The 24,295-nt window shown below is 38.7% G+C and overlaps 1 protein-coding gene across 1 annotated transcript in view; it reads left to right on the top strand.

The window, feature by feature from the left end:
- The window catches only part of LOC122803905 (serine/threonine-protein kinase MRCK beta-like), a gene marked incomplete in the record, with an annotated part of 2,302,169 nt that overhangs the window by 1,555,490 nt on the left and 722,384 nt on the right, over positions 1 to 24,295 (top strand). Inside the window, 1 exon segment of the mRNA XM_044073588.1 lies at positions 20,103 to 20,347. Coding sequence (XP_043929523.1) covers positions 20,103 to 20,347 — 245 coding nt within the window.

Below are 24,295 nucleotides of genomic sequence, written 5' to 3'. Positions count from 1 at the left end.
GGTTGAAGCACAAAAAACTTTATTAAATAGAGGTTTGAGTTTTGTTCCTGCCCAGAGAGTAGACTTGGTGAATGTGCTAAAAGAACTGAAGCTATTTGGCAGGACACTGACTTTAAAAACTGTTTTTCAAGGTGGATCCAATGAATATAATGTTTTTAAAAAAACTAGTACTTTTGTTTCTCCCAGTAACTCTGGGATTGATTTATTCATTGATGTGTGTGAAAAACAAATAAGAAGTGTGCTTAGTAATGATGCTACCAGTGTTTTTTATAATTTATCTAAATGTGAACAGCAAGCATTAAATGACTTAAAATGCTGTAAAAGTGTTGAAATACGCCCAGCAGATAAAGGTGGAGGAATTGTTATTTTAGATAGAGACAAATATTTTGCAAGTATGTTAGTACAGTTAAGTAACACTGATACTTATTGTGAGATTTCTGCAACTCATATTAAAGCCATTACAGATAGACTGCAAGTTTTTTTGTTTGATATGTTAATAACAGGCATGATTTCTGAGCCACTTTTTTAATATTTCAATATAGAGTACCCAGTGACTCCAATTATGTATGGTTTACCAAAAGTCCATAAAAACATAGAAAGCCCACCCATGCGACCTGTAGTATCTAGTCGGGGGTGGGCGACAGTACCACTGTCAATATATGTTGAGAAAAATCTGCATCCTATACTTAAAGAATGTCTCATTGGACACTAAGGATTTTTTGAGAGACCTTAGTGCACATTTGGAGGGTATAGATGACCAATGTTGGCTTGTTACTCTTGATGTAGAGTCCCTTTTCACAGTTATTCCCCATTCTTGGGGCATAGACAATGTAAGGGAACTACTTAATAGAAAAGGGATAGAAAATACCAAAATTCGACTTATTTGTACCTTACTTGAGATCATCCTAGAAAATAATATCTTTGTGTTTGGCGACAAGTTTTATATACAGAAGGTTGGCGTGGCTATGGGCACTGCTTGGGCCAATAGCTACGCCAACCTAGCACTTGTACAATGGGAAACTGAGAATATTTTGACAGGTAACGTTTTTGCTAAGTCTATTATATGGTACAAACGTTTTGTTGATATTTTACTGTTGTGGCATGATAACGAAGATAATTTGCAGCAATTTCTAAATTTCATTAATACCATTACCCCCTTTTTGAATTTCACATACAAATACTCAAATAGAGAAATAGAGTTTCTAGATGTAAAAGTTACAAGAGATGCACTCAATTATGTTCATACCTCCATGTACAGGAAACCCATTAGAAAGAATAATGTTCTACATAGTAGTAGTAATCCTAACTACACTAAAACCAATGTGATCAAAAGACCGATAGATGCATGAGGCTATATAATGATGATGATAGTTTGTCCCAGGCACTTACCCTGCTAAAACATTAATTTATTGAAAGGGGATATAAAGCCAGAGATATAGACAAATAAAAGTGGCTTGGAATGAGAGAAGAGAGACGTACAAGCCCTATTATGATAGGACGAGAACCAACCAGGATAACCAAAGTAACTATGCCACCAGTACCACAGTAACCAGGAATCCAGAGAAGGATGTATTATGTTTTCCAGTAACATTTGTAAGTAATATCAGTACAGTCTGTGGTAGAATTAAAAACAACTGAGAAATATTGTTAAATGTGGATGAACTAGAAGGTGTTAAAGGGGCTACACAATTGTTTACCTTCAAAAACAACATGTCGTTAAAAAGACAGTTGTGCTATAAGAAGTTAGATGGAGACCACTATGCAAGGACTGATAGGCTGGGTACCTTTCCATGTAGAAGGTGTACAGCCTGCCCTTTCATATTTGGAGGGGGGCAGTATACACACCCGACTAGAAAGTTCAGCATTGATACACGCTTTTATACAGACTGTTATAGTAAGAATGTTGTATACTTTGGTTTCTGTACCAAATGGCCAGCCTACTATGTAGGCAAAACTAATCGGCTACTGAAAGTTAGAGTCTTAGAACATGTAAGGGACATTAAAAATAAAAAAGAGACAAGTGCGTTAGTGATGCATGTTATAAAGGAGGGAGCCACACACACCTTCAAGTTTCTAGTGTTACATATCATACAAGATAATAAAAGAGGTGGGAACATGAACAACAAGATCGAAGCCACAGAACAAGAATGGATAATTAGACTTCAGGCTGACAGACCACCTGGACTAAATAGTAAGGTTTCACTGAAACCTTTTCTTAGGAACAGGGCTTTGAAACATTGATTATTATGTTTGGTCACATCTTCTAATATTTGCACATATATTTTACAGTTTAACCACTATCTAATTTTATAGAGCATGTTTTTACAGTTTTTTACATATATTTTTAGTTCACTATTTACATGATTGATTGTTTATATAGTGTATGCCTTTAACTTTTATTTATTCAATCAAGATGCTGTTAACTGATTGGATATGACCTAGATGTATCATTATTTAAACAAGAGCAGCAGTTACTGTAGTATGTCTGAGGAAGCAGAGAGGACTCTGTGAAAGCGCTCACGTTTTATATTTTTAGTGTTTTGTATTATGTATTAAAGTGTTGTTTTGCCTTAGTATAATGTTGCCTGGAGGTTGAGGATGGGTTCTAAGTATGCCAGGCATTGTCCCTGAGACTAAGGCAGCATTTCAGTTCATGCATGAGGCAGATGTTTTTTTGGTTGTTTATAGAGCCATATGATTTTAGGAATGAGTTTTTTTGTAGAGGTTTGTGAGAATATGTGTAAGAAGAATGCTGCAGTGGTTATTGTCAGTAGAGGAAAGTGTGGGAGACCAGTCTAATGGGGCTAGAATTGTTTTAATTTGAGAATGTTAGATTGAGATTTGAGATAGAATGATATGAGGGAGGGAGCGATTTTGTTTTTGTGGTGAGAGATATTGAAGTTGATTGAACAGATTTGAGATAGAATGATATGAGGGAGGGAGCGATTTTGTTTTTGTGGTGAGAGATATTGAAGTTGATTGAACAATGGTCACTGAAGGAAGGAGGTTGAATGAGAACTTGAGAAATAATGTTAGGATTGTTAGTATGAAGATCAAGAAGTCACTGATGAGAAGAGTTAGGGTTTGGTCTGCTGGGTTCTGTTACAAGTTACTTGAGCTTGAATTCATTAATGATTTCCATGCTCTGTTTAAGTAGTTTTGTTGGCTATTTTTTATTTTATTTGGTTTTATTGAATGCTTTTAAGTGATTTATCGTGAATAATCAGATGAAGCATCTTTGATGCGAAAGCGCTCATCTCTAATAAAAGTTTTTACTATTTTATTTCTCATCTCTGTGGTGCCCTCAGTTCGCTTTTGGATTTTATTCATTTTGAGGAAATACTTTCTCCTTTGTTTGCTGTACTGTTCTAAATGGACCTATTTCAGTCTCAGCCCTGATGAATATAAATGACAGCAGGCGAGTAAGCTAACAAAAGTATTATGAATGCAAACAAAATGTTGTGTGAGGGTACGACGCATTTAGAAGAAGAGAATGAAATAATGAAGGGATGGAGTGCAACATGTAATAGATAGCAAAAGTAAAATTAGGGCATGCAGAAATTAACTGTATAGAGTATGTTAGGTGTGAAACAGATGTCATACATTACAAGTGTAGGGAAATAATGTGAGGAAGACAAACGTGTCTAACTGGTTAAAGGAAGAATGGGGGATTAGGTGATGTGTCCAGAAGGAAAGCTTTACAAATTGACTCTGACTTGAGCTGACTATGATTCATATGAAGTGATCGGTACAACATGAAGCTTTTAATATTAATAGGAAGGGATTCCCTTAGTTGGGGCCTAGAATAGAGAAGGCATAGTTAGTGCAATGAAGTCTGGTTCTGGGATATTGAAGAAGTGGACCAGAGTGGTTAACACTTAGATTTTAACTGGGGGGCTCTTCTGAAGAGGTTGAAGACAGGATGGTCAGGAGTGCTGTGTGAGGAGCTTTTAAAGTTGGGATCCAAGAAGAAGTTTGCATATTGTTGAACAGGTAGCCAGTTGACTTTATTAAGCTTGATACAGTAATATGTACTCATTTCTGTAGGAAGAAGGTAGTGAAATGGCAGATAGAGTTGCTTATAGATTGGATGGTGGAGGAGTTTTTCTTGAATGCTGCTGCAACCAAGAAATGTGCAAATATAATGCCTTCTTCAAAGGTATTTGAAGGAGATGATTTGATCAATGGGGTTGTCAAGATAGTCATGGATTAGAAATGACTGAGAGATTTTCTGCCATTTAGTGGAGATACCAAATAGCATTGCTTTAGTTTTCAGGGTATTCGGCCTTAGCATTTTGTTGCTAAGCCATTTGATAAGAGAAAGGAAATCAGTGTGTAATTTATGTATGGCTGAGGAGGTCAAGTTTAAGTGAAATAAAACAGTGTCATCAGCATAAGGTAAAAGAGAGTGAGGAAGGTCAAGTGGTAGTTTATTAATGACAATGGAAGAAAGAAGGGGAGCTAGAATGGAGACCTGAAGGACTTTAAGGAGTGAGTGGAAGCAGAAAACTGAACAATGAATAATTGATTGGAAAGATACTTTTTAAACCAGAAAGCTGTATCTGGGCTAATTCCAGTTTCCTTCGGGTCATCTTAAAGAATGTTATGGTCAACCAGATTGAAAGCTCTGATGAGGTCAATATAGATGGCTCCAGTGTAGAGGCCTTTGTCCATAGCTAGGAGGATGTTATCAGTAAGTTCCCAGAGTGCTTTTAAATTGCTCCTACCAGCTCAGAAGCCATGCTGTTTTGAAGATGCTAGATGGTATTGGGTGATGTAATGGATGAGTTGATCGTAAACTAATTTTCAAGGATTTTTCCAAGTGTGGGAATAATGAAGATGGGATGAAAGTCACCGGTTTGGGCGGAATTAGTTTTCTGGGGGGATGGGTTTAATAGTGGCTATTTTCCAGGTATCAGGCATGTTGTTTTGAATTAGGCAGAGATTATAAGTGTGAAGAAGGGGTGGGAACATGAACAACAAGACCGAAGTCTCAGAACAGGAATGGATAATTAGGCTTTAGGCTGACAGACCACCTGGACTAAATAGTAAGGTTTCACTGAAACCTTTTCTTAGGAACAGGGCTTTGAAACATTGATTATTATGTTTGGTCACATCTAATATTTGTACATATATTTTACAGTTTTACCACTATCTAATTTTATAGAGCATGTTTTTACAGTTTTTTTACATATATTTTTAGTTCACTATTTATATGATTGATTGTTTATATAGTGTTTGTATAGTGTATGCCTTTAACTTTTATTTATTCAATCAAGATGCTGTTAACTGATTGGATATGACCTAGATGTATCATTATTTAAACAAGAGCAGCAGTTACTGTAGTATGTCTGAGGAAGCAGAGAGGACTCTGTGAAAGCGCTCACCTTTTATATTTTTACTATTTTGTATTAAAGTGTTGTTTTGCTGTGTATTCCAACGAGTTGGTGGCTTTTTTAGAATGTTATACTTTTATCGTTGGTTACTTTATCCAGATTCGGGGGATCTGTGTTTGATAGTTTCGTATTTTTCCCCTATCTGGACATGGCAAATGAATTTGAGGTGACAACCTATGCCGAGGCAGCCACGAATATAGGACCGAAGGAATAGCCAGATGAAGCTGAATGAGAGACTGAATTCTATACTAAACCCTGCTGGTAATCCTTTACTGGTTGAAGGTATACTGCGACAAACTGACATTCACTCTATTACTGATAATAATCAATCTGAGAATTTTTTGAAAAGCTTTAGAAATCTTGAGAATAAGCGCCTTCAATGGCAACGTTTTCACTTAGAAGCATTGCTAAAGTTTAGAATTGCACCCAGAGGTCTTAGAGTGTTAACAATGCCCAGTTATGGACATGCATACCCTGTCCTCCTTAAACGTTGGCAAAGTCTTAACTTAGAATGTAGTGCTAAGTATATGCAGCTTCTAATAGATTACTTCAAACCAGAAGACGATGAGCTGCTTAAAGAAATTAATATACTGCACAATGACATTTTTGACACATTTTCTAGTGAAATAATAGCTGATAAGATTGCTCAGCTACATGAACATATTAGCCAATATGAGAAACGTCTCTCTAGCGCTAAAACTAAAAAAATACATGGAGGTTTACATGATTTTGAACTGGGCAATGTGTTCTCCTGGAACAGAGAGAGGAGTACACAGGAAACACCTAGACAACAACCAGGAAGTGGGCATGACTACACCAGCAGTGAACGGAGAGGAACAGCAGTTACAAGCACACTGCATATAGATGCTGAAAACTCCATTTTCAGTGACCTACAGCCCAGTAAATTATCTTCAGATGCTGCAACTAGTGTTGGTGCCAGCACTTCTAAGGCTACAGCAAAAACAACAACTAGAAGTGATGAAATACCAGTTAAACCAAAGAATACAGCACTGGCCTGTGTTAGTTACATAAACAATGCTAGAGATTCCAGCATTCATGAATGCTCTTCCAAGAATACAAATGGGACTTTTTTGTTAGAAAAACCTTTCCCAATACGAAGGAGGTCACGCAGTCGACCCCAGTATGGCAAGACACGGAGACCTCACAGTGTGGACGACCAGAACAAGTTCCTGAAGAGAAGCAAACAGGTTTGATTTTTAATATTTCCTCCATTTCATTGGTTGAAGCACAAAAAACTTTATTAAATAGAGGTTTGAGTTTTGTTCCTGCCCAGAGAGTAGACTTGGTGAATGTGCTAAAAGAACTGAAGCTATTTGGCAGGACACGGACTTTAAAAACTGTTTTTCAAGGTGGATCCAATGAATATAATGTTTTTAAAAAAACTAGTACTTTTGTTCCTCCCAGTAACTCTGGGATTGATTTATTCATTGATGTGTGTGAAAAACAAATAAGAAGTGTGCTTAGTAATGATGCTACCAGTGTTTTTTATAATTTATCTAAATGTGAACAGCAAGCATTAAATGACTTAAAATGCTGTAAAAGTGTTGAAATACTTCAGCAGATAAAGGTGGAGGAATTGTTATTTTAGATAGAGACAAATATTTTGCAAGTATGTTAGTACAGTTAAGTAACACTGATACTTATTGTGAGATTTCTGCAACTCATATTAAAGCCATTACAGATAGACTGCAAGTTTTTTTGTTTGATATGTTAATAACAGGCATGATTTCTGAGCCACTTTTTTAATATTTCAATATAGAGTACCCAGTGACTCCAATTATGTATGGTTTACCAAAAGTCCATAAACATAGAAAGCCCACCCATGCGACCTGTAGTATCTAGTCGGGGGTGGGCGACAGTACCACTGTCAATATATGTTGAGAAAAATCTGCATCCTATACTTAAAGAATGTCTCATTGGACACTAAGGATTTTTTGAGAGACCTTAGTGCACATTTGGAGGGTATAGATGACCAATGTTGGCTTGTTACTCTTGATGTAGAGTCCCTTTTCACAGTTATTCCCCATTCTTGGGGCATAGACAATGTAAGGGAACTACTTAATAGAAAAGGGATAGAAAATACCAAAATTCGACTTATTTGTACCTTACTTGAGATCATCCTAGAAAATAATATCTTTGTGTTTGGCGACAAGTTTTATATACAGAAGGTTGGCATGGCTATGGGCACTGCTTGGGCCAATAGCTACGCCAACCTAGCACTTGTACAATGGGAAACTGAGAATATTTTGACAGGTAACGTTTTTGCTAAGTCTATTATATGGTACAAACGTTTTGTTGATATTTTACAGTTGTGGCATGATAACGAAGATAATTTGCAGCAATTTCTAAATTTCATTAATACCATTACCCCCTTTTTGAATTTCACATACAAATACTCAAATAGAGAAATAGAGTTTCTAGATGTAAAAGTTACAAGAGATGCACTCAATTATGTTCATACCTCCATGTACAGGAAACCCATTAGAAAGAATAATGTTCTACATAGTAGTAGTAATCCTAACTACACTAAAACCAATGTGGTCAAAAGACCGATAGATGCATGAGGCTATATAATGATGATGATAGTTTGTCCCAGGCACTTACCCTGCTAAAACATGAATTTATTGAAAGGGGATATAAAGCCAGAGATATAGACAAATAAAAGTGGCTTGGAATGAGAGAAGAGAGAGGTACAAGCCCTATTATGATAGGACGAGAACCAACCAGGATAACCAAAGTAACTATGCCACCAGTACCACAGTAACCAGGAATCCAGAGAAGGATGTATTATGTTTTGCAGTAACATTTGTAAGTAATATCAGTACAGTCTGTGGTAGAATTAAAAACATCTGAGAAATATTGTTAAATGTGGATGAACTAGAAGGTGTTAAAGGGGCTACACAATTGTTTACCTTCAAAAACAACATGTCGTTAAAAAGACAGTTGTGCTATAAGAAGTTAGATGGAGACCACTATGCAAGGACTGATAGAATGGGTACCTTTCCATGTAGAAGGTGTACAGCCTGCCCTTTCATATTTGGAGGGGGGCAGTATACACACCCGACTAGAAAGTTCAGCATTGATACACGCTTTTATACAGACTGTTATAGTAAGAATGTTGTATACTTTGGTTTCTGTACCAAATGGCCAGCCTACTATGTAGGCAAAACTAATCGGCTACTGAAAGTTAGAGTCTTAGAACATGTAAGGGACATTAAAAATAAAAAAGAGACAAGTGCGTTAGCGATGCATGTTATAAAGGAGGGAGCCACACACACCTTCAAGTTTCTAGTGTTACATATCATACAAGATAATAAGAGGTGGGAACATGAACAACAAGATCGAAGCCACAGAACAAGAATGGATAATTAGACTTCAGGCTGACAGACCACCTGGACTAAATAGTAAGGTTTCACTGAAACCTTTTCTTAGGAACAGGGCTTTGAAACATTGATTATTATGTTTGGTCACATCTTCTAATATTTGCACATATATTTTACAGTTTAACCACTATCTAATTTTATAGAGCATGTTTTTACAGTTTTTTACATATATTTTTAGTTCACTATTTACATGATTGATTGTTTATATAGTGTATGCCTTTAACTTTTATTTATTCAATCAAGATGCTGTTAACTGATTGGATATGACCTAGATGTATCATTATTTAAACAAGAGCAGCAGTTACTGTAGTATGTCTGAGGAAGGAGAGAGGACTCTGTGAAAGCGCTCACGCTTTTATATTTTAGTGTTTTGTATTATGTATTAAAGTGTTGTTTTGCCTTAGTATAATGTTGCCTGGAGGTTGAGGATGGGTTCTAAGTATGCCAGGCATTGTCCCTGAGACTAAGGCAGCATTTCAGTTCATGCATGAGGCAGATGTTTTTTTGGTTGTTTATAGAGCCATATGATTTTAGGAATGAGTTTTTGTAGAGGTTTGTGACAATATGTGTAAGAAGAATCCTGCAATGGGTATTGTCAGTAGAGCAAAGTGTGGCAGACCAGTCTAATGGGGCTAGAATTGTTTTAATTTGAGAATGTTAGATTGAGATTTGAGATAGAATGATATGAGGGAGGGAGCGATTTTGTTTTTGTGGTGAGAGATATTGAAGTTGATTGAACAGATTTGAGATAGAATGATATGAGGGAGGGAGCGATTTTGTTTTTGTGGTGAGAGATATTGAAGTTGATTGAACAATGGTCACTGAAGGAAGGAGGTTGAATGAGAACTTGAGAAATAATGTTAGGATTGTTAGTATGAAGATCAAGAAGTCAGTGATGAGAAGAGTTAGGGTTTGGTCTGGTGGGTTCTGTTACAAGTTACTTGAGCTTGAATTCATTAATGATTTCCAAGATATTGTTCTGATTAGGGCCAAGAAGGCTGAGGTTGAAGTCCACTATAAGGATAAAGTTTTTGTGAGTTTTTATTTAGGAGGTAATTTCAAGCAGAAGGGTTTTGAATTTGGCTAAAAAGGCAGGAGGTGGGGAGGTAAGCAATAACAAGATGTTAAGGGAGGGGAGGGCATGTGGAGAAGTAGACAGTTGAGAAGAGAGTTTGAAATAATGTTGCTTTCAGCTAATAATTGGACATTTAAATCAGATTTAAAAAGCAGTAGTGTGCCACCATCAGGTCTTAGAACCAGTTCTGCCATCAAGCTAATAGTTGTACCCAGGGAAGAAGTGGTAGATGAAAGGATCAGTGGGTTTGAGCCTAGATTCTGTTATAGCTAAGTCAGTGTGGTGAAGGATGACAAAGCTGTTTAGTTGTTTTGTTTTGTTCTTGATACTGTGGGCTTTTAAGACATGAGATGAAAGAGATGGATCAGGATTAAATTTAATGTTGCTACATAGGAGCACAAGTATTATAGGGGTGAACTTAATAGAGGAATGTGGATAGTTTAAGAGAGTTTATTGTAAGGGATGGGTTCTTAGTATAAGTAAGTGAAAGTGGATGTGACATGCAACGGAAAGTGTGTAAGGGAGGGGATAAGATATATGAGTAGGGAAGTTGAATGGAAATTACTAAGGCAAATAAAAGTACAGATTTAATAAGTGGTGCATGAGAGTTGTATTTCCACTCAGTGGGGGGGATTACTGCTGTGAGTGAAAGATTAAGACGAGCAGCAGGAGCATTTAAGTTGAGATGAAGAGAAGGGAGGGCATTTCAAAAGAGTTGAAACTCCCTGAGGATTTTTATGGGGGGGCAAATAGATGAGTCTGATAAGGTTTAGATGTGAAGTGAGGGATAGATGTCAGCTTGGCAGACAGTGATTACAAAAGAGAGAAGGGTGGGATATGTATGCTGTGCTCCTTTAAACTGCACTTATAATTGTAAGCAAATGTAGGAGGGGATAGAATGGACAAAAAGTAGGAGTTTGTGGGGTGGCTGGGGAATTGGGGGTGGGACGAGAGAAAGCAGGCTTAAAAAAAGCACTAGTGTATGAGTCAATCAGTTTTCAAATGCATAGAAGACTTGTCACCAACAGGAGAACAATACTTCTACCCAGCGATAACTTACCTTATGTATACTTCAAGGTACAGCTTGTGGCCATCTCTACCAGTTTGCCAATGGATTTCCACTCTCATCTATTTTTGTGGTAAAACATTTATATGAAAGGATTGTTGCACTTGAAAGCAAATTCCTCCTCTTTTGGGTTTCAGCCTTGTTCTTGAAAAACTGACCTTATTTCCTTTTGAACTGACCTTTCAGGCTCATTTAAAGTTTATCTCTTGGAAAACTGTTTTGCTTTTTGCTCTGATGTCTGTAAGGCAAGTCTCTGAGCTGGGACCAACCTTATTTGATTTTCCACATGGACAGGGTTATTTTATGCACTAATACATCTGTCATGGGGCAAATGTTTCTGAATTTACCCTGGATCAAGCCATCATAGGTAAGTACTAGGCTAGCTGTCCTTGTGGGCCATTTTAAGCCTAACCAATTTCCCTTTTTGTTCCCGAATTAAACGGACTCCCATTTTTTTCTGGAACTTAAGACAACGGAGAGAAGATTCTGCATACCCTTGATGTACTCTGGTATTACTTTGACAGAACTAAGCTCTTAAGGAAAGATGAACAACTGTGTGTTCCCTATTTTGGGGCTAGGAAGGGTCAACCTGTTTTAAGCAAACAATTGTTTGTTGGCTGTCCTCTGCTGTTGTTTTTTTTGTTACTCACATCATTGTCAGTCTATTCCAGGCAAGGTTAAGGAACATGTCACCAGAGCATTATCCTCAATTGTGACATATTGGGAAGGAGTGGACTCTAGAAGCATTCTAGAGGTAGCAATCTGTATTTTTTTTTTTGCAAACCAGTACAAACTAGATTCGTTTGCAAGTTCCAGTGCAGGCTTTGTGAGGTCCTATCTCCGGGGACCCCTAGATCTTTATCATTCCTCCTAAGAAGGGTAAGCTTTGGGAATCCACCCATATGCCACTGAGGCAGTGTGAATTATGAATATAGTACAGTTATCCAAGTCCTACTTGCCTGTAACAGTAGATGTTCAAATTTCATACTTAGTCAGTGACCCCACCCCACATTCCCCTTTTTTTATATGTAGTTCAGTGGTATCCAACTTTGTGTCACTGGTTGGCTTTGGTTATTTGTGTTGGTGTGTTTTGCCTACACATTAGTTAGTTTCAGGCAATTCTTGCTTCTAGTTCTTATTAGTTCTTCCTTCTTAGCACTAAAAGCCCGAGCTGACTTCTTCTGACACTGGGTTAAGTCTCCCCTGATGGGAGTCAGAGGTGGGAATTCTGAGGTCTAGAAAGCTGCTCGTGTGAGTTTGTGCTGGTACAAAACCCATATGCCACTGAGGTAGTGTGAAATTCAAACTTCTGCTGTTACAAGTAAGTAGGACTTGTGCAACTTTACTTTCTGTGTAATACTAGGGTCTTTCTTGAATTTGAGGCATGCATGGAAAGCTCTGCTACATCTTTCTTTATATCCATCAGGTCATTTACCCTGGTATCTGCCACCATCATACCATACTCGTATTTGTGTGGTTTAAGTGCTCTGAGGGCGCATGTGACATTGGCAATCTTGGCTGTTAAGAGAGCTCACTGTCACCGTGTTTTTGTCTAACCTCATGAGTGTACATTTCTATTTGTCTTTAAGGATTGTTCTTGATGTAATTGGTGTAGGATGTGCTGTTTTCCTGGTGCCTGCCAACTGTGTTGTCACAACTAGTGTTGCAGTGTTCAGTTTACACTGGGGCTTTCTTGTACCCGTTTAAAAGCATGAGCAAGTTTTGATTAAGGGTGATGTTGCACTTAAAAACTGTTACATAAAGAAGCAGTCTGTATTTTAAAGTTTGGCACTTTGTTGCCGTATGGTTTGAACAAAGAACTTGAGTAGAAGGCTTTCCTGCACTAAGTGTTAATCATTAGTTTGTGTTTAATTGTTTTAGTTAATTGATTAATGATGTGATATTGGTTATTTAAGTGTAGCTTGTGCTACGGTGATGTTAACTATGTGAATAGTTTGCTAGCCGAGGTGCTGGAGTATTAAACAATTTTGGATGTTATGCTTCTGCAGTTGGTGGTGTTCGCTTTCTCTGTGTTTTTTATTTTACACTGGGGTTTACACCTGCTACTCTGTTGTTGCTTGTGCAAGGACTGTTTAGTACTTCAGCAGAATAACAGGAGCATTTCATGCAGCTTGTGTCAGATGAATTAGATAAGCCAAATGCTGGTATCCATAGTGTGTGTGTGTGTGTGTGTGTGTGTGTGTGTGTGTGTGTGTGTGTGTGTGTGTGTGTATGTATGTATGTATATACATGCATACATACATACAGAGTCCAAGTGATGCTTTTTAGAACTATTGCTTTAGAAGGAGTGCTTGATAAGAGACATAAGCAGTTGATTTCAGCAAATCAGAGAGAGCTCCTAAGTAGTGATATTGTAGAAGGATATAGTAGTAGATCAGGTGTTAGGAAGTACTATTTTGGCACAAGTACATTGCCAGAGAGAAGAGAGGTGTGATCTGAAAGACTTCTTAAAGAGAGCAGGATTACTGATTGTTCTGATAGAAGGTGGGAGGGCATTCCATAGTTTTGAGACAGTAAAATAGTACAGCATTTGACCAGCTGCAAGGTTAGGTTTTTAAACTTTCTCCCATTTTAACAATGCTGTGCTAGGATGGATGACTGACAAGGATGAATGTTTTTTTTCTGCAGCTCTTACAGCAGATCATATTATTTTATCAGTTATCACCCCTTTCTACAGTTTATCTTATTTTCTTTCATTTTTATTTGTTAAACAGGGTATAGCCAGGGCCGGCCTTAGCCGAAATGGTGCCCTAAGCGAAGTAATGCTCCGGTGCCCCTTAAGCCCCACCCATACCACACTCATGAAACACCCCTATTTGAGCCACACCCACTGGGTCATTCCCCAAGAAAGCCACTCCAGTCATTTTCTTAAATTATTTAAATGCATAGGAAGAACAAGATACCTTGTAATGTAGTTAAACTGCAGCCCTTTAGGGGGTAAAGTTAGCACTGAACCTATCTGCCAGGATGTTGGCAATCAGTTGTTTCTGTATATTTAGTGCCATTGCACTGTAACTCAGAGCAGATCTGAGTGTTACCATTGAGATTCTTGACATAACTATAGAATGCTTTGTGGTTGTCTTTAGAAACAGTGACGATTTTGTTTTCGTAACTAGCTTTGGAGGATTTTATGAGGGATCTCAGCTTCTTACTGAGGCTGACCAGGGAGTTCATCCAATCATGGGATTTTACTCTCTTTTGCAGTAGTTTCTTTCTTCTGTTGTAGAGTTTGTTTATGGCAGGGGACCACCAGATTTGCTTCCTTTTTTTGGAGGACAGCATTTTGGTTCTGTTCGGGATCTCATGATCCATGCGCTCATGTAAGTGCTTATAAAGTGCATTTGTGTAGGATTCAGCACTTGTACCTCTATTGTCCGTCTGCATGGGTGTCGTGAAGTTTGCCACTTCTGTCTTAAGAAGAGTGAAGTTGGCTTTGGAGAAATTTTTTATGGTGGTTTCCCTAATGGGGATGGGATGTGGATGTCTAGGATGATTAGCTTGTGGTCGGATGACCAGGTCTAGGATATTGCTGCCCCTGGTGGGGATGTGGATAAGTTGATCGAAGGCATTGGAATTTATGAATTCCAGAAACGTTGAGCAAAAGAGTTGGTACATGAGTAGTTTTCCCAGTTAATGGTGGGGTAGTTAAAATCGCCCATTATTAGGGTGTTAAGTTGTACCCTAATATTTTCCAGTGTATCAAGAAATGAGGAGTGGGAATCCTGGGGCAAGGTGTGGGGGATCTGTAGCAAGCTACAGTTTGGATTGTGGTCTTGCCCAGACTTAGTTGCACTTGGATAATCTCGGATGCCTTATGCTGAGCAACTAGCCTGGAGGTGTGGATATCCTAAATGAATATGGACATGCCTCCACCTTTAGTGTTTCGGTCCAGGTTAGGTGGCTGAAAGATGTGGTATGAATTATAGCGTGGTAATGCAGGGGTGCTCTCTGGAGCCTTGAACCAGTCACTGCACAGATGTCGATGTTCTCCATTTTAAGGAGTACCTCGAGTAAGTGCATTTTGAGGTTTGGACTTCTAGCATTGAGTAGCATTACCCTCAGATTTTGCTTGCTTGTACCTGTTATGGTGGTAAATTTGTCATTTGAACCTTGACTAAAAAAGGCACTATAGGGGTGGCAAGAGCCTTAGCCAGTATCCGGAATCCCAAGTGCGACATGTGCAGACCATCTCTGACAAAGCATCGTGGTCTGTCAATCATGTCATCCTAGGCAGACAGATACTGGATCCCCTTAGAGTGACACCAGAAGCTTAGCCAAATGTTGAAGTCAATAATTTTGTCCTTGTACTGTGGTATCATTCTGGGTGATGGCAGGATGCTACTCAGGGTTAGGGTCATACCTGCCTGGGCTACAAGATCGGAGAGCTCCTCCAAGTCTCTCTTCATGTAGTCCAGGGAGGTAAACAATTACTCTTAGCTATAGACTCCAGCAGTAACATGCTCTGCCACTTCTCTTCATATATAACGGATGCAGGGCAGTAAACCTATGTGCAAATGACACCTTTTGAAAGGATAATACACTGTTATGGGTTACAGAAGGATGAATGTTAGTGGGCTGCCCATCTTGTAAATTTACCAATATTAATTATCAAGGTGGTTGTGACATACTTGTGCATAATTTTAACCATCATTCACCCAAAAACAATCACAAATAACCTAGCCAAGCTAGTCTCCACTATACATTAATCCTGTGCGATAGTGGAGGCCCATGAGACATTTGCAAATGGCCTCTTAAGGACATATAAGTGTTTTAGTACAGGACCAGTGAATGCCCATTGAATTAAGTCAGTTTGAGTACATTCAAGCAAATAAAACCAAGCCCCATTAGCTGTAGACATGCCAGGATTTTGACCTGGTCAGGGCATTCAATTGTCTGACTACACTGTATTACAAACAGAGCTTAAAAGTCAATGCTTTGCAACCTGTCAGTGGGAAGTTTTGATTTATTGACCCGAACGTACTTATATACGTTTAGCTGAAACACTAGTGTCTCCTTAAGAGGTAACTTGCACATACCCCATGGGCCTCCACTACAAAAAATATAAAGTATTACTCAGTTTAGACTCGAGCTTGACTGTGTCTTTCTTGTAGTTGCAACAGGTGGTACAAAAAGAAGAGAAAAAAAATACAATGCAGACAAAGCAATGTCAAGTTCCAGTTCTCACACAAAAATACTGAAAAGTGCCAAAACATTAAGACATAAATTAAATTAGACAATGAGTTACTACTGCATAAAGCGGGTTACTACGGTTCACAAAAAGGATAACCAATTGTAAAAATTATTAAACAGTGATCCTACTGCACACATCCATAAAGGGGTCTGACTGTGGCACCATTCAAAAAACGCCTTATCTAGGATATCACACTCAGATGATACGGCTTTGTGTGTGTTTTGTTCTGATACAGCGCAATTGTTTTGCAGTGCAGTGAAATCTTTATATTTTACGTCGAGAGAGCATACAATCAGTTCACAAAATGCACTCAACACAGACACATATCCTACAACTAATCACAGAACCCTGTAATTAAAATAATAATATGCACTGCTACCCCAAAAGCCATAGAAAGCTGGAGAAGGCAAACTATTCCTCAATCGAAACACAGTACAACAGATATCCTATTTACATACTCTCTTGTTAGAATTCATCTCCTTATACTACCAATGCAGTGTGCACATATTTCAAGTAAATGCCCACATTCAATAACATAAAGCTAATCACGGCAGTATCAAGAAAAAAAATGCCATAGGAACACACATGTGAACACTACCGCCTGCTCTCTGGAATGGAAAGGGGGAGTGTTAATACTGCAAACGTGCATGCAAGTATAAAATTCAGTTATCGTGCATACTTGCACATCTAAGCATCTGCTTTTCCAAGAGAAATAAATTACATGTACAAAAGGATAATAATAAAGATCATACTATCTTCCTTGCTTTGTAGAAACCAAGCCCTACATATGCCATAAAAAATGTACTTTTACCCGCAATCAATAAACTTATTAAACATGAAGAAACACACAAAATAACCAATATGCATTTTAAAACAAATCTCCTTCCAACACCATCAAATATTTACAAAAAAATACTTTTACAATGAACAATACCAGAAGAAAATAGAAGATTCCCACACCAGTGCTTGCAAATTCCATACACATTCATACACACATACTTTCTCTCACATACAGAAATCCAGTTTAAACTACACAAACACACACACGAATACACTTACCTTCTTTTTAAACAAAATGCCCACACACATACACACGGAATTAATCCCTGTCTTAAAGTGCTTGTTTAATTTTTGTGCGCCACCATAGAACATCTTTACATCAGTGTCATGTGTCGGTGTGCATGCGTATGACGCGCATGTACTTCTTAAAGGTACTGTGTGGAACGAGATTTTTTTTTTTTAAGCCTCCTGGCCATGCTGTACGTATAAAAGTGGGAGGGCACTCGCCACTCCCCATCATCCGGCACGCGGCGCCCTATGGTTTATTTATTCATTTTAATTAATGTACTTTCGTATTATGCGTTCGCATAATAAGAAAAGTAAATTATTTAAAATAAATAAATAAATGAACACAAACTGCGCCCTTTACTAGGCCGGCCTGTATAGCGCCCTAGGCGGTCGCCAAGTTTGCCTATGCCTAAGGCCGGCCGTGGGTATAGCTCTGATCTGAGTGGATGTTTTTTTAGGCCTAGCCCTGAAGAGAATACAGAACAAAATCATTGATGAAGAGTTTAGAGTAGTATAAGCACATACAGAGTGAGGGATGGTTATTAAAGGAGAATTTGCATATAGAATGGATAAGCACTGAATGGTATATATAAAGTGAACTTGTATGCATAGTAAGTAAACCTTTTATTTACAGAATGAACAAATTATATATACAGTAAACATTACGATATTAAATGGTTGAACGTTGAAAGCCTTATAATGAAACATCTGTTGGAGCATTTAGTTTAATAAGGTCATAGACTAGGGATTTTCACTGAATCTGTGGGTTAAGTAGGAAATATCTGAGTGTATGTAAGCCGTTTCTTCTGTTACGTGCTGTTTGAGTGGAAGTTAGGGTGCGAGTGTTGGTTTGATCAGTTGAGGTTTCCTTTGTTGCACCATTTGCATTTTCCTTGGTTAAAGAAATGAACTCTTACTTCTTTCCTGAAACTATGGAAGGTCATTGTGTCAGGTTTGGAATTTGGGATAGATTCCCATATTCTTGAGACCATGACCATGACCATGACTGAATATGTGAGCACAATTTTGTTTTAGTCTGGTGAAGGGGTAAAGAGGTTTGGGGTAGAGGTGTACTTCAGCCATGAGTTCTGTGGGGTTTGTCTTTCTGAGAACCTGCTAGCAAAGAATGAGAAGGACTGTAAGTTGGTAAGTTTCAATAACATGGAGGCTAGTGGAGTGTAGTTCTTTGTGGGATGGGTAGCTGACTGGCTTTGTAGAGAATGTGGCAGTTTTCTTTTCAGAGAAAAGAGACTTGTAAACTTGCATATGTTATTGGAGGTTAATTTGAGTAGGGAGTGGTTTCTTTTTGAATTGGTAGTGATTAAGGGAAGTCCATATTCCTTTTGTGGTAAAAGGACTCACTTAACTATGCCAGTCCTGCCTTGGAGAAAAAGAAAATGTGAGATAATTTTTCCCCAGTAGTGAGGTTTATTGACACTGGCTTTAATGATTTGTATGTGGTACTGAATGTTGAATGTGGAGCCTAGACAGAAGTTCAGGTTTCTGTATCTGTGGGCAGTTTCAAACGATTCCTTATTGTTGTTTGTAAATGCCAAGTTTGAGGATTGTTTGTGAAGTTTATGAGAAGTCCTGAATAAGATAGTTTTAGTTTCTTCACAATTAGTGTAAGTTTGTATAGGTTCAACCATTTACTCAGATTGGAAAGGTCAGTTTGAAGGTGGCTAGAAACAGATCACCATGATGTCTGCAGAAAGTGTATTGAGTAATATGGACAGTTGGTGTCTGTTTATGTACAAATTGAATTTCTTACCTTTTAAGAAGATTGGCTTATGACAATAACTGATGTCATTTGTTGTCATTATTGGGAAGGCTTCTTGAATAAATTATTTTCTTAGATGGAGTTTATGATGTGCGAAAACAAGAGGCCATTGCTTATGACCAATGTAACATAGATGGAGTGACGCTGGTCTGGCATAGTCCCAGGAGGAAGACTTTTGTGGGAAAAGAACAGAAGTGATGTTGCAGTGGGAAGTATGGTCTATGTCAGGAAATGCTTCTGGCTCATTGCTTTAGTGAGAACATCATACGGCATTGTTCTTCACTGTTCTATGTTCCTGTGTAATGGAGGACTTTACTGAACAGTTCATAGGTGTCAAATCATGAGCTTGTTCTGAAAGACAACGCAAGGCATGGAGCCCTGTACTGTTTTTGAGCCATAGAGTATATATGCTGGCTGTTCATATTTTAGGTGAATGATGCACAGCCTGCTTATCTCTGTTCAGAGTTAATTCTGAGTCTATCCCCTTGGTCATATTTTCCCCAGTGCCCCAGCAGTCTGTTAAAAAAAAAAAAAAAAAAAAAAAAAACACCAGTGAAAAGAAGTCTGATGTGGGCTGTTTAAGTTGTGTAGTCATTCACCACAGAACATGTAATCACTAACATTGGAAAGTTGACCTCATTGTCCTGATATCAGCATGTGTCCGTTTTGGAGAGGAGGTCTGGTAGTGCAAGTAAGGTAAGTGACTTTTCCTTAGAATCTTACATTATGCACATGGGATATGATGAGATTCAGACCCCACTCCCAATATCATATCCCCTCAGTTCAATTAGTACTGCTTCCATTGTGCAACACCATAAAATAGGTCTTTTTAAGATTGGTTTAAATTTGCTCATGTTTGTGGTTCTAGATCACTTTTGCCAGTCTGCCCTCAGTAATAATAGGAGTAGTCGTTTCTACACTTGCCACAAGTAGTGCAGTAATCTTTTTCATTTTCTAAGAAACAATACTAACTGTAATGCTGCTTCACTTTTAATTGAATGTTAAATACTTGCCACAGGTAGTACATACATTTTTTAATTTTCTAGGAAACAGTAGTAACTGTAATGCAGCTTCATTTTAATTGAATGTTAAATATTCCAGGTAAAACATGGAGGTCATGCAGCAGGTGTTGTATTGGAATACCAGCAGGAGTTATCCAAGATTAAGTCAGAAACAGAGAAAAAAATTCTCTTCTATGAAGAAGAGCTCGGGAGACGTGAGAGCTCTCATGCCTCTGAAATAAAATATTTGAAAAAGGAGATCCGTGATTCCGAAAGCATTCACTTGGCATTACAGAAAGAGATCATGATGTTGAAAGACAAAGTAGAAAAAGCCAGAAGGGAGAGGTAAGCTTTTTTTTTTTAAAGTTCTTTTGTGTCTGGGAGTGGGGGTGGAGGGGGGATAATGGTTGCCTTGCTTTTCTCACCTGGTTTCATTGTTGTGAATTGTTGTAGAGCTGTTTTTTTTTCTGTTATTTTGGTAACCCATTTATCTAGCATATGCTTAACTGGCTTAATATTATAATCCAAATGTACTCAACATTTTGTCTTTTATTTTATTTTATTTTTTTACTTGGAGTACTTGCATTCAAGAACTGAATTGCATGTTTCCTCCCACTCTGTAATGTATGTGTGAAGGGTAATTCAGCTGCTTTTAAAGTATGTGTAGCAGTAAACAGCGCTCCCCAGCTTCCAGGATGACTGCACATCAATTAACAGGTTGATTAGAACTCTTCTTCCGACTTTTTCCCCGTTAGTGGTCGCCACAGCGGATCACCTGTCCGCTCATGATTGGCAGTGGAGTTTGATGGTGTTGAGTTGCCAGCCGGGTGCCTAACCTTCCAAAGAAGGCACACACAAGCACAGACTCATGCGTAGGGCCAATTTAGAATGTCCAAGCCACCTTCAGCATGTCTTTGGGATGTGTGAGGAAACTGGAGCACCCGGACGAAACCCATGCGACCACTGGGAGGACATGCAGACTCTGCACAGAAGGCTAAAATTTAGTTCCTGACCTTCAGTACACAGCCTGGATGTCAGCAGAGAAGACAAATAAGGGAAAATGGAGAAGAAAAAAATGGAAGGAAAGAGCCTTGCAGCTGTTCACTGAAAAGCAGTTCATGTTTCAGTTTTGATACAGGAGATGACTTCTAGTAATTTAGAGGAAAAATGAGTCAAAGGCATTAAAAGTGTTTGAAGTAAGTGAGACACTGGAGGAATATATAAAGTCAAATGACAACAAGCAGGAGTGAATAGAAGAAGCTGTAATTACTTATTAAGATATGAGTTGATAAAACTGCAGAAATCAGAAGTTAAAATGAAGAAAATGAGGCTTCTCAGAATTGTTTGAAAGAGCACACCGAGAAAAACTGAGATTTTCTTGCTGTATCAGGGAAACTGGAAGGAATAGATTGCATTAATTTTATGAAAGTACAGATTAGCAACTGGACTGGTATTCACCAGCAGGGTTTAATTGAAAGGGCACACACCATGTGCATGCTCCAAAATTGGCCATGCAAAAGCAGCCAAGGCCTATAATAAAGATAGTCATACCAGCAGAAAAATATTGATCACTGCTGCAGTAGTTATCATGCTAAGGATACAACTGCCATCCAGCTTCCAAAGCTTTGGGGTGCCTTCCACACACCCAAACCAGTGGGCAACTTGAACTGAGCTGGCAAAAACACAGGTTTGGGCCTCAAGCCCTTCAGAGCTTTCCTGACATCGAAGAGAGTGCTCGTCTGCAGGATTTTTAATGATTGGAGGTTTGATTATGCTGTTCCATGTTGGACAGAAGTTCCCTTTGGGGAAAAACTTCCACATTTAGTATATTATTTGAGCTAATGTGATGGCTTTCTGTTCTGCTGTTGCAGTATTCTTTACATGAGGGAGATTGCCTGCCAAGAGTCCCGATGTCGACGTTGGTCAGTATACTAAAGTCTTTAGTGCCTAGGGTGCGTGGTACATTGCATATAGGCTGTTATTTGACATAGGCCATAAAAGGGATGTACACATGCACCGTCAGCATCCAGTACTGTCGTTTACAAAGATGAAGCGTCATTTTGCTGTGCATGGGAGTCTGCACAAAGTTATTTCTGACAATGACACGCAGTTTACAAGCCAACAGTTCAAAAGATTTGCTGAAGAATGGGTCTTTACTCATGTCACAAGTAGTCTAGAGTACCCGCAGTCAAATGGTTTGGCAGAACGTGCAGTGCAGAGTGCAAAACAGTTGCTTGAGAAGTCAAAACAAGATAACAACGATATTTTCCTGAATCTCAGAAATATTCCTCATGATAAACATCTTGGTTCACCTGCTCAGAGACTTCTGTCGAGATAAACCCAAGCCACATTACCAATTAGTAGTCAGTTGTTGGTCCCATGTGTCAAGAACCAACAGATCAGTGAAAGCTAATATGTTGAAGAAGCGACTATCCCGGAAGTCCTACTACGATAAGACCAGTAAACTGCTCAATCCATTGCGAGAGGGAGAAGTGGTAAGGATGCAAACGTCCAGAGGTTATGATTGGATTGGTATCATGAAGAATATTGGTCCAGAGAAGAGATTGTACATTATAGAATCAGAAAGAGCAACTTTAAGGTGGATTCAGAAACATTAGCATTAGAGACCAGTGTCTGAGCCTGTACCACAGCACATAGCCTGTGAGAAAGACAGTCTGTCTCAGAGTGAGTTGTCCTGTGTTCCAATTCCATAGGACATTCCTGTTCCTATCACAAATTGAAACATTCATGATATGAGTTGCGCACTGCAGACTGTCCCTGTTACTAAATGTAGTCCCAACTGTCATGTTACAAGATATGGTTGATTGTCTAAACCTTGCAATAGATGTGAAGCAGCTTGGGCATGAACATTGTGTTTTGTTTCCAGTGTATATAGTAATGTATGCCTAGCTCTGACATTGTTTTGCACAAAGGGCAATCTTTTTAAGAGGGAAGGATGTAGATCTGTATGTACCTTTAAGGAGCTATCCAAGGGCTTGCACAAGTGTATAAATACTGAACACGTGCAAGGCTGACTGCCATTTTGTAGTTAGCTATTGAGATGCAAGTATGTATGCATGTAAGCTTTGTTTGTTAACTAGTACGTTCGTATTTATAGATGCTGCTATCCATCCTGGTGTTTTTCTGTGTATTAAAGAATCTGAACGAAACCCCAAGGCTTCTTATTTGTATTAGAGGCAAACGAGTGACATCTATCTTTTCAAATTCCAGTTGTGGGATTTGTGAAAAGAGAGGCTATTTGGTGGAGACATCAAATGTCACTGAATCTATGTTTCCCGTTCTGCCCTCCTGCTCCAAAGCAGCCATTCAGTAAGATGTCTCTGACTTTGCTTGGAGAGCAGTATCAGAGGAATAAAAGTGCAAGGGCTCTGGGCCAACAAAGACAGACCAGTGCACATAAACGTAAAAGAAGTGCTAGTTTTTATGAAGGCTCTCAACTCTGAGTCACCTGTGATCCCCAGGACCACTTCAGGTAACATCACAGTTATGCATAAGCAAACAAGGGGGGGCCAGATCTTACCCCCTATACAGACTAGCCATGTTAGCTTAGGATATAGCTTTACAGCACAGTTTTGCTTTACAGGCATCTTACATTCCATCATAGCAAAATATTCTGTCGCAGGCCAGCTGAGCAGGATGAACAGAATTCCCCAAAGTTATTTTGTCGACTCCCTTCTCACCAAGGCAATAATGGATGTTCATCACAGTCAGTGTTGCAGTACTGATTCTTGGATCTTCAAGCACACGACCGGCCCAGTTTTCAGAGTCTTTGCATCATCCCTAGCTGACGGGCATCTGGGGTCTGACTTCTGGGCATCAACTATAAGAAGGGCATCAACTATAAGAAGGGCATCCTTCAGTACCGTCTTTGGTTCTTTCTAGCTGTGTAGTCCGAAGTGCTTCATCATGTATACAAAATGCTTGCAGTCCATCAGTCAGCTCATTTTTTTTCAGAGGTTCTGCTATGTGCCATTCTGATAAGTACCCTATTAGGGATTTTCCTCTTCTGATTTATTGTTCAAAAAGGTTAACAGTTGCTTGAAGTGTGGGAAGTCCCACATAAAGATTTTCACTCATTGTGTCTGTTCATTTCTGTTTGGAGCCTCAGCACAGTGTCTGTAATTGTCCCAGTTGTGCTGAATTTTGAGCAAAGACCTTTTAATGCAAGGTCCAGTCCTAGCTGCTCATATTGAGCCCTCAGTTTTGTTCCCACCGCATTTTTGCAAACCTTGGCTTACGCAGGCATCATTCCTAAAAAAACATAAAAACAAG

The sequence above is a fragment of the Protopterus annectens genome, chromosome 6.part0 (assembly GCF_019279795.1).
Source record: "Protopterus annectens isolate FY-2018-M chromosome 6.part0, PAN1.0, whole genome shotgun sequence".
Classification (NCBI taxonomy): domain Eukaryota; kingdom Metazoa; phylum Chordata; order Ceratodontiformes; family Protopteridae; genus Protopterus; species Protopterus annectens.
The sequence above is the reverse complement of the archived record's forward strand: the minus strand, read 5'-3'. Positions and strand labels throughout refer to the sequence as shown.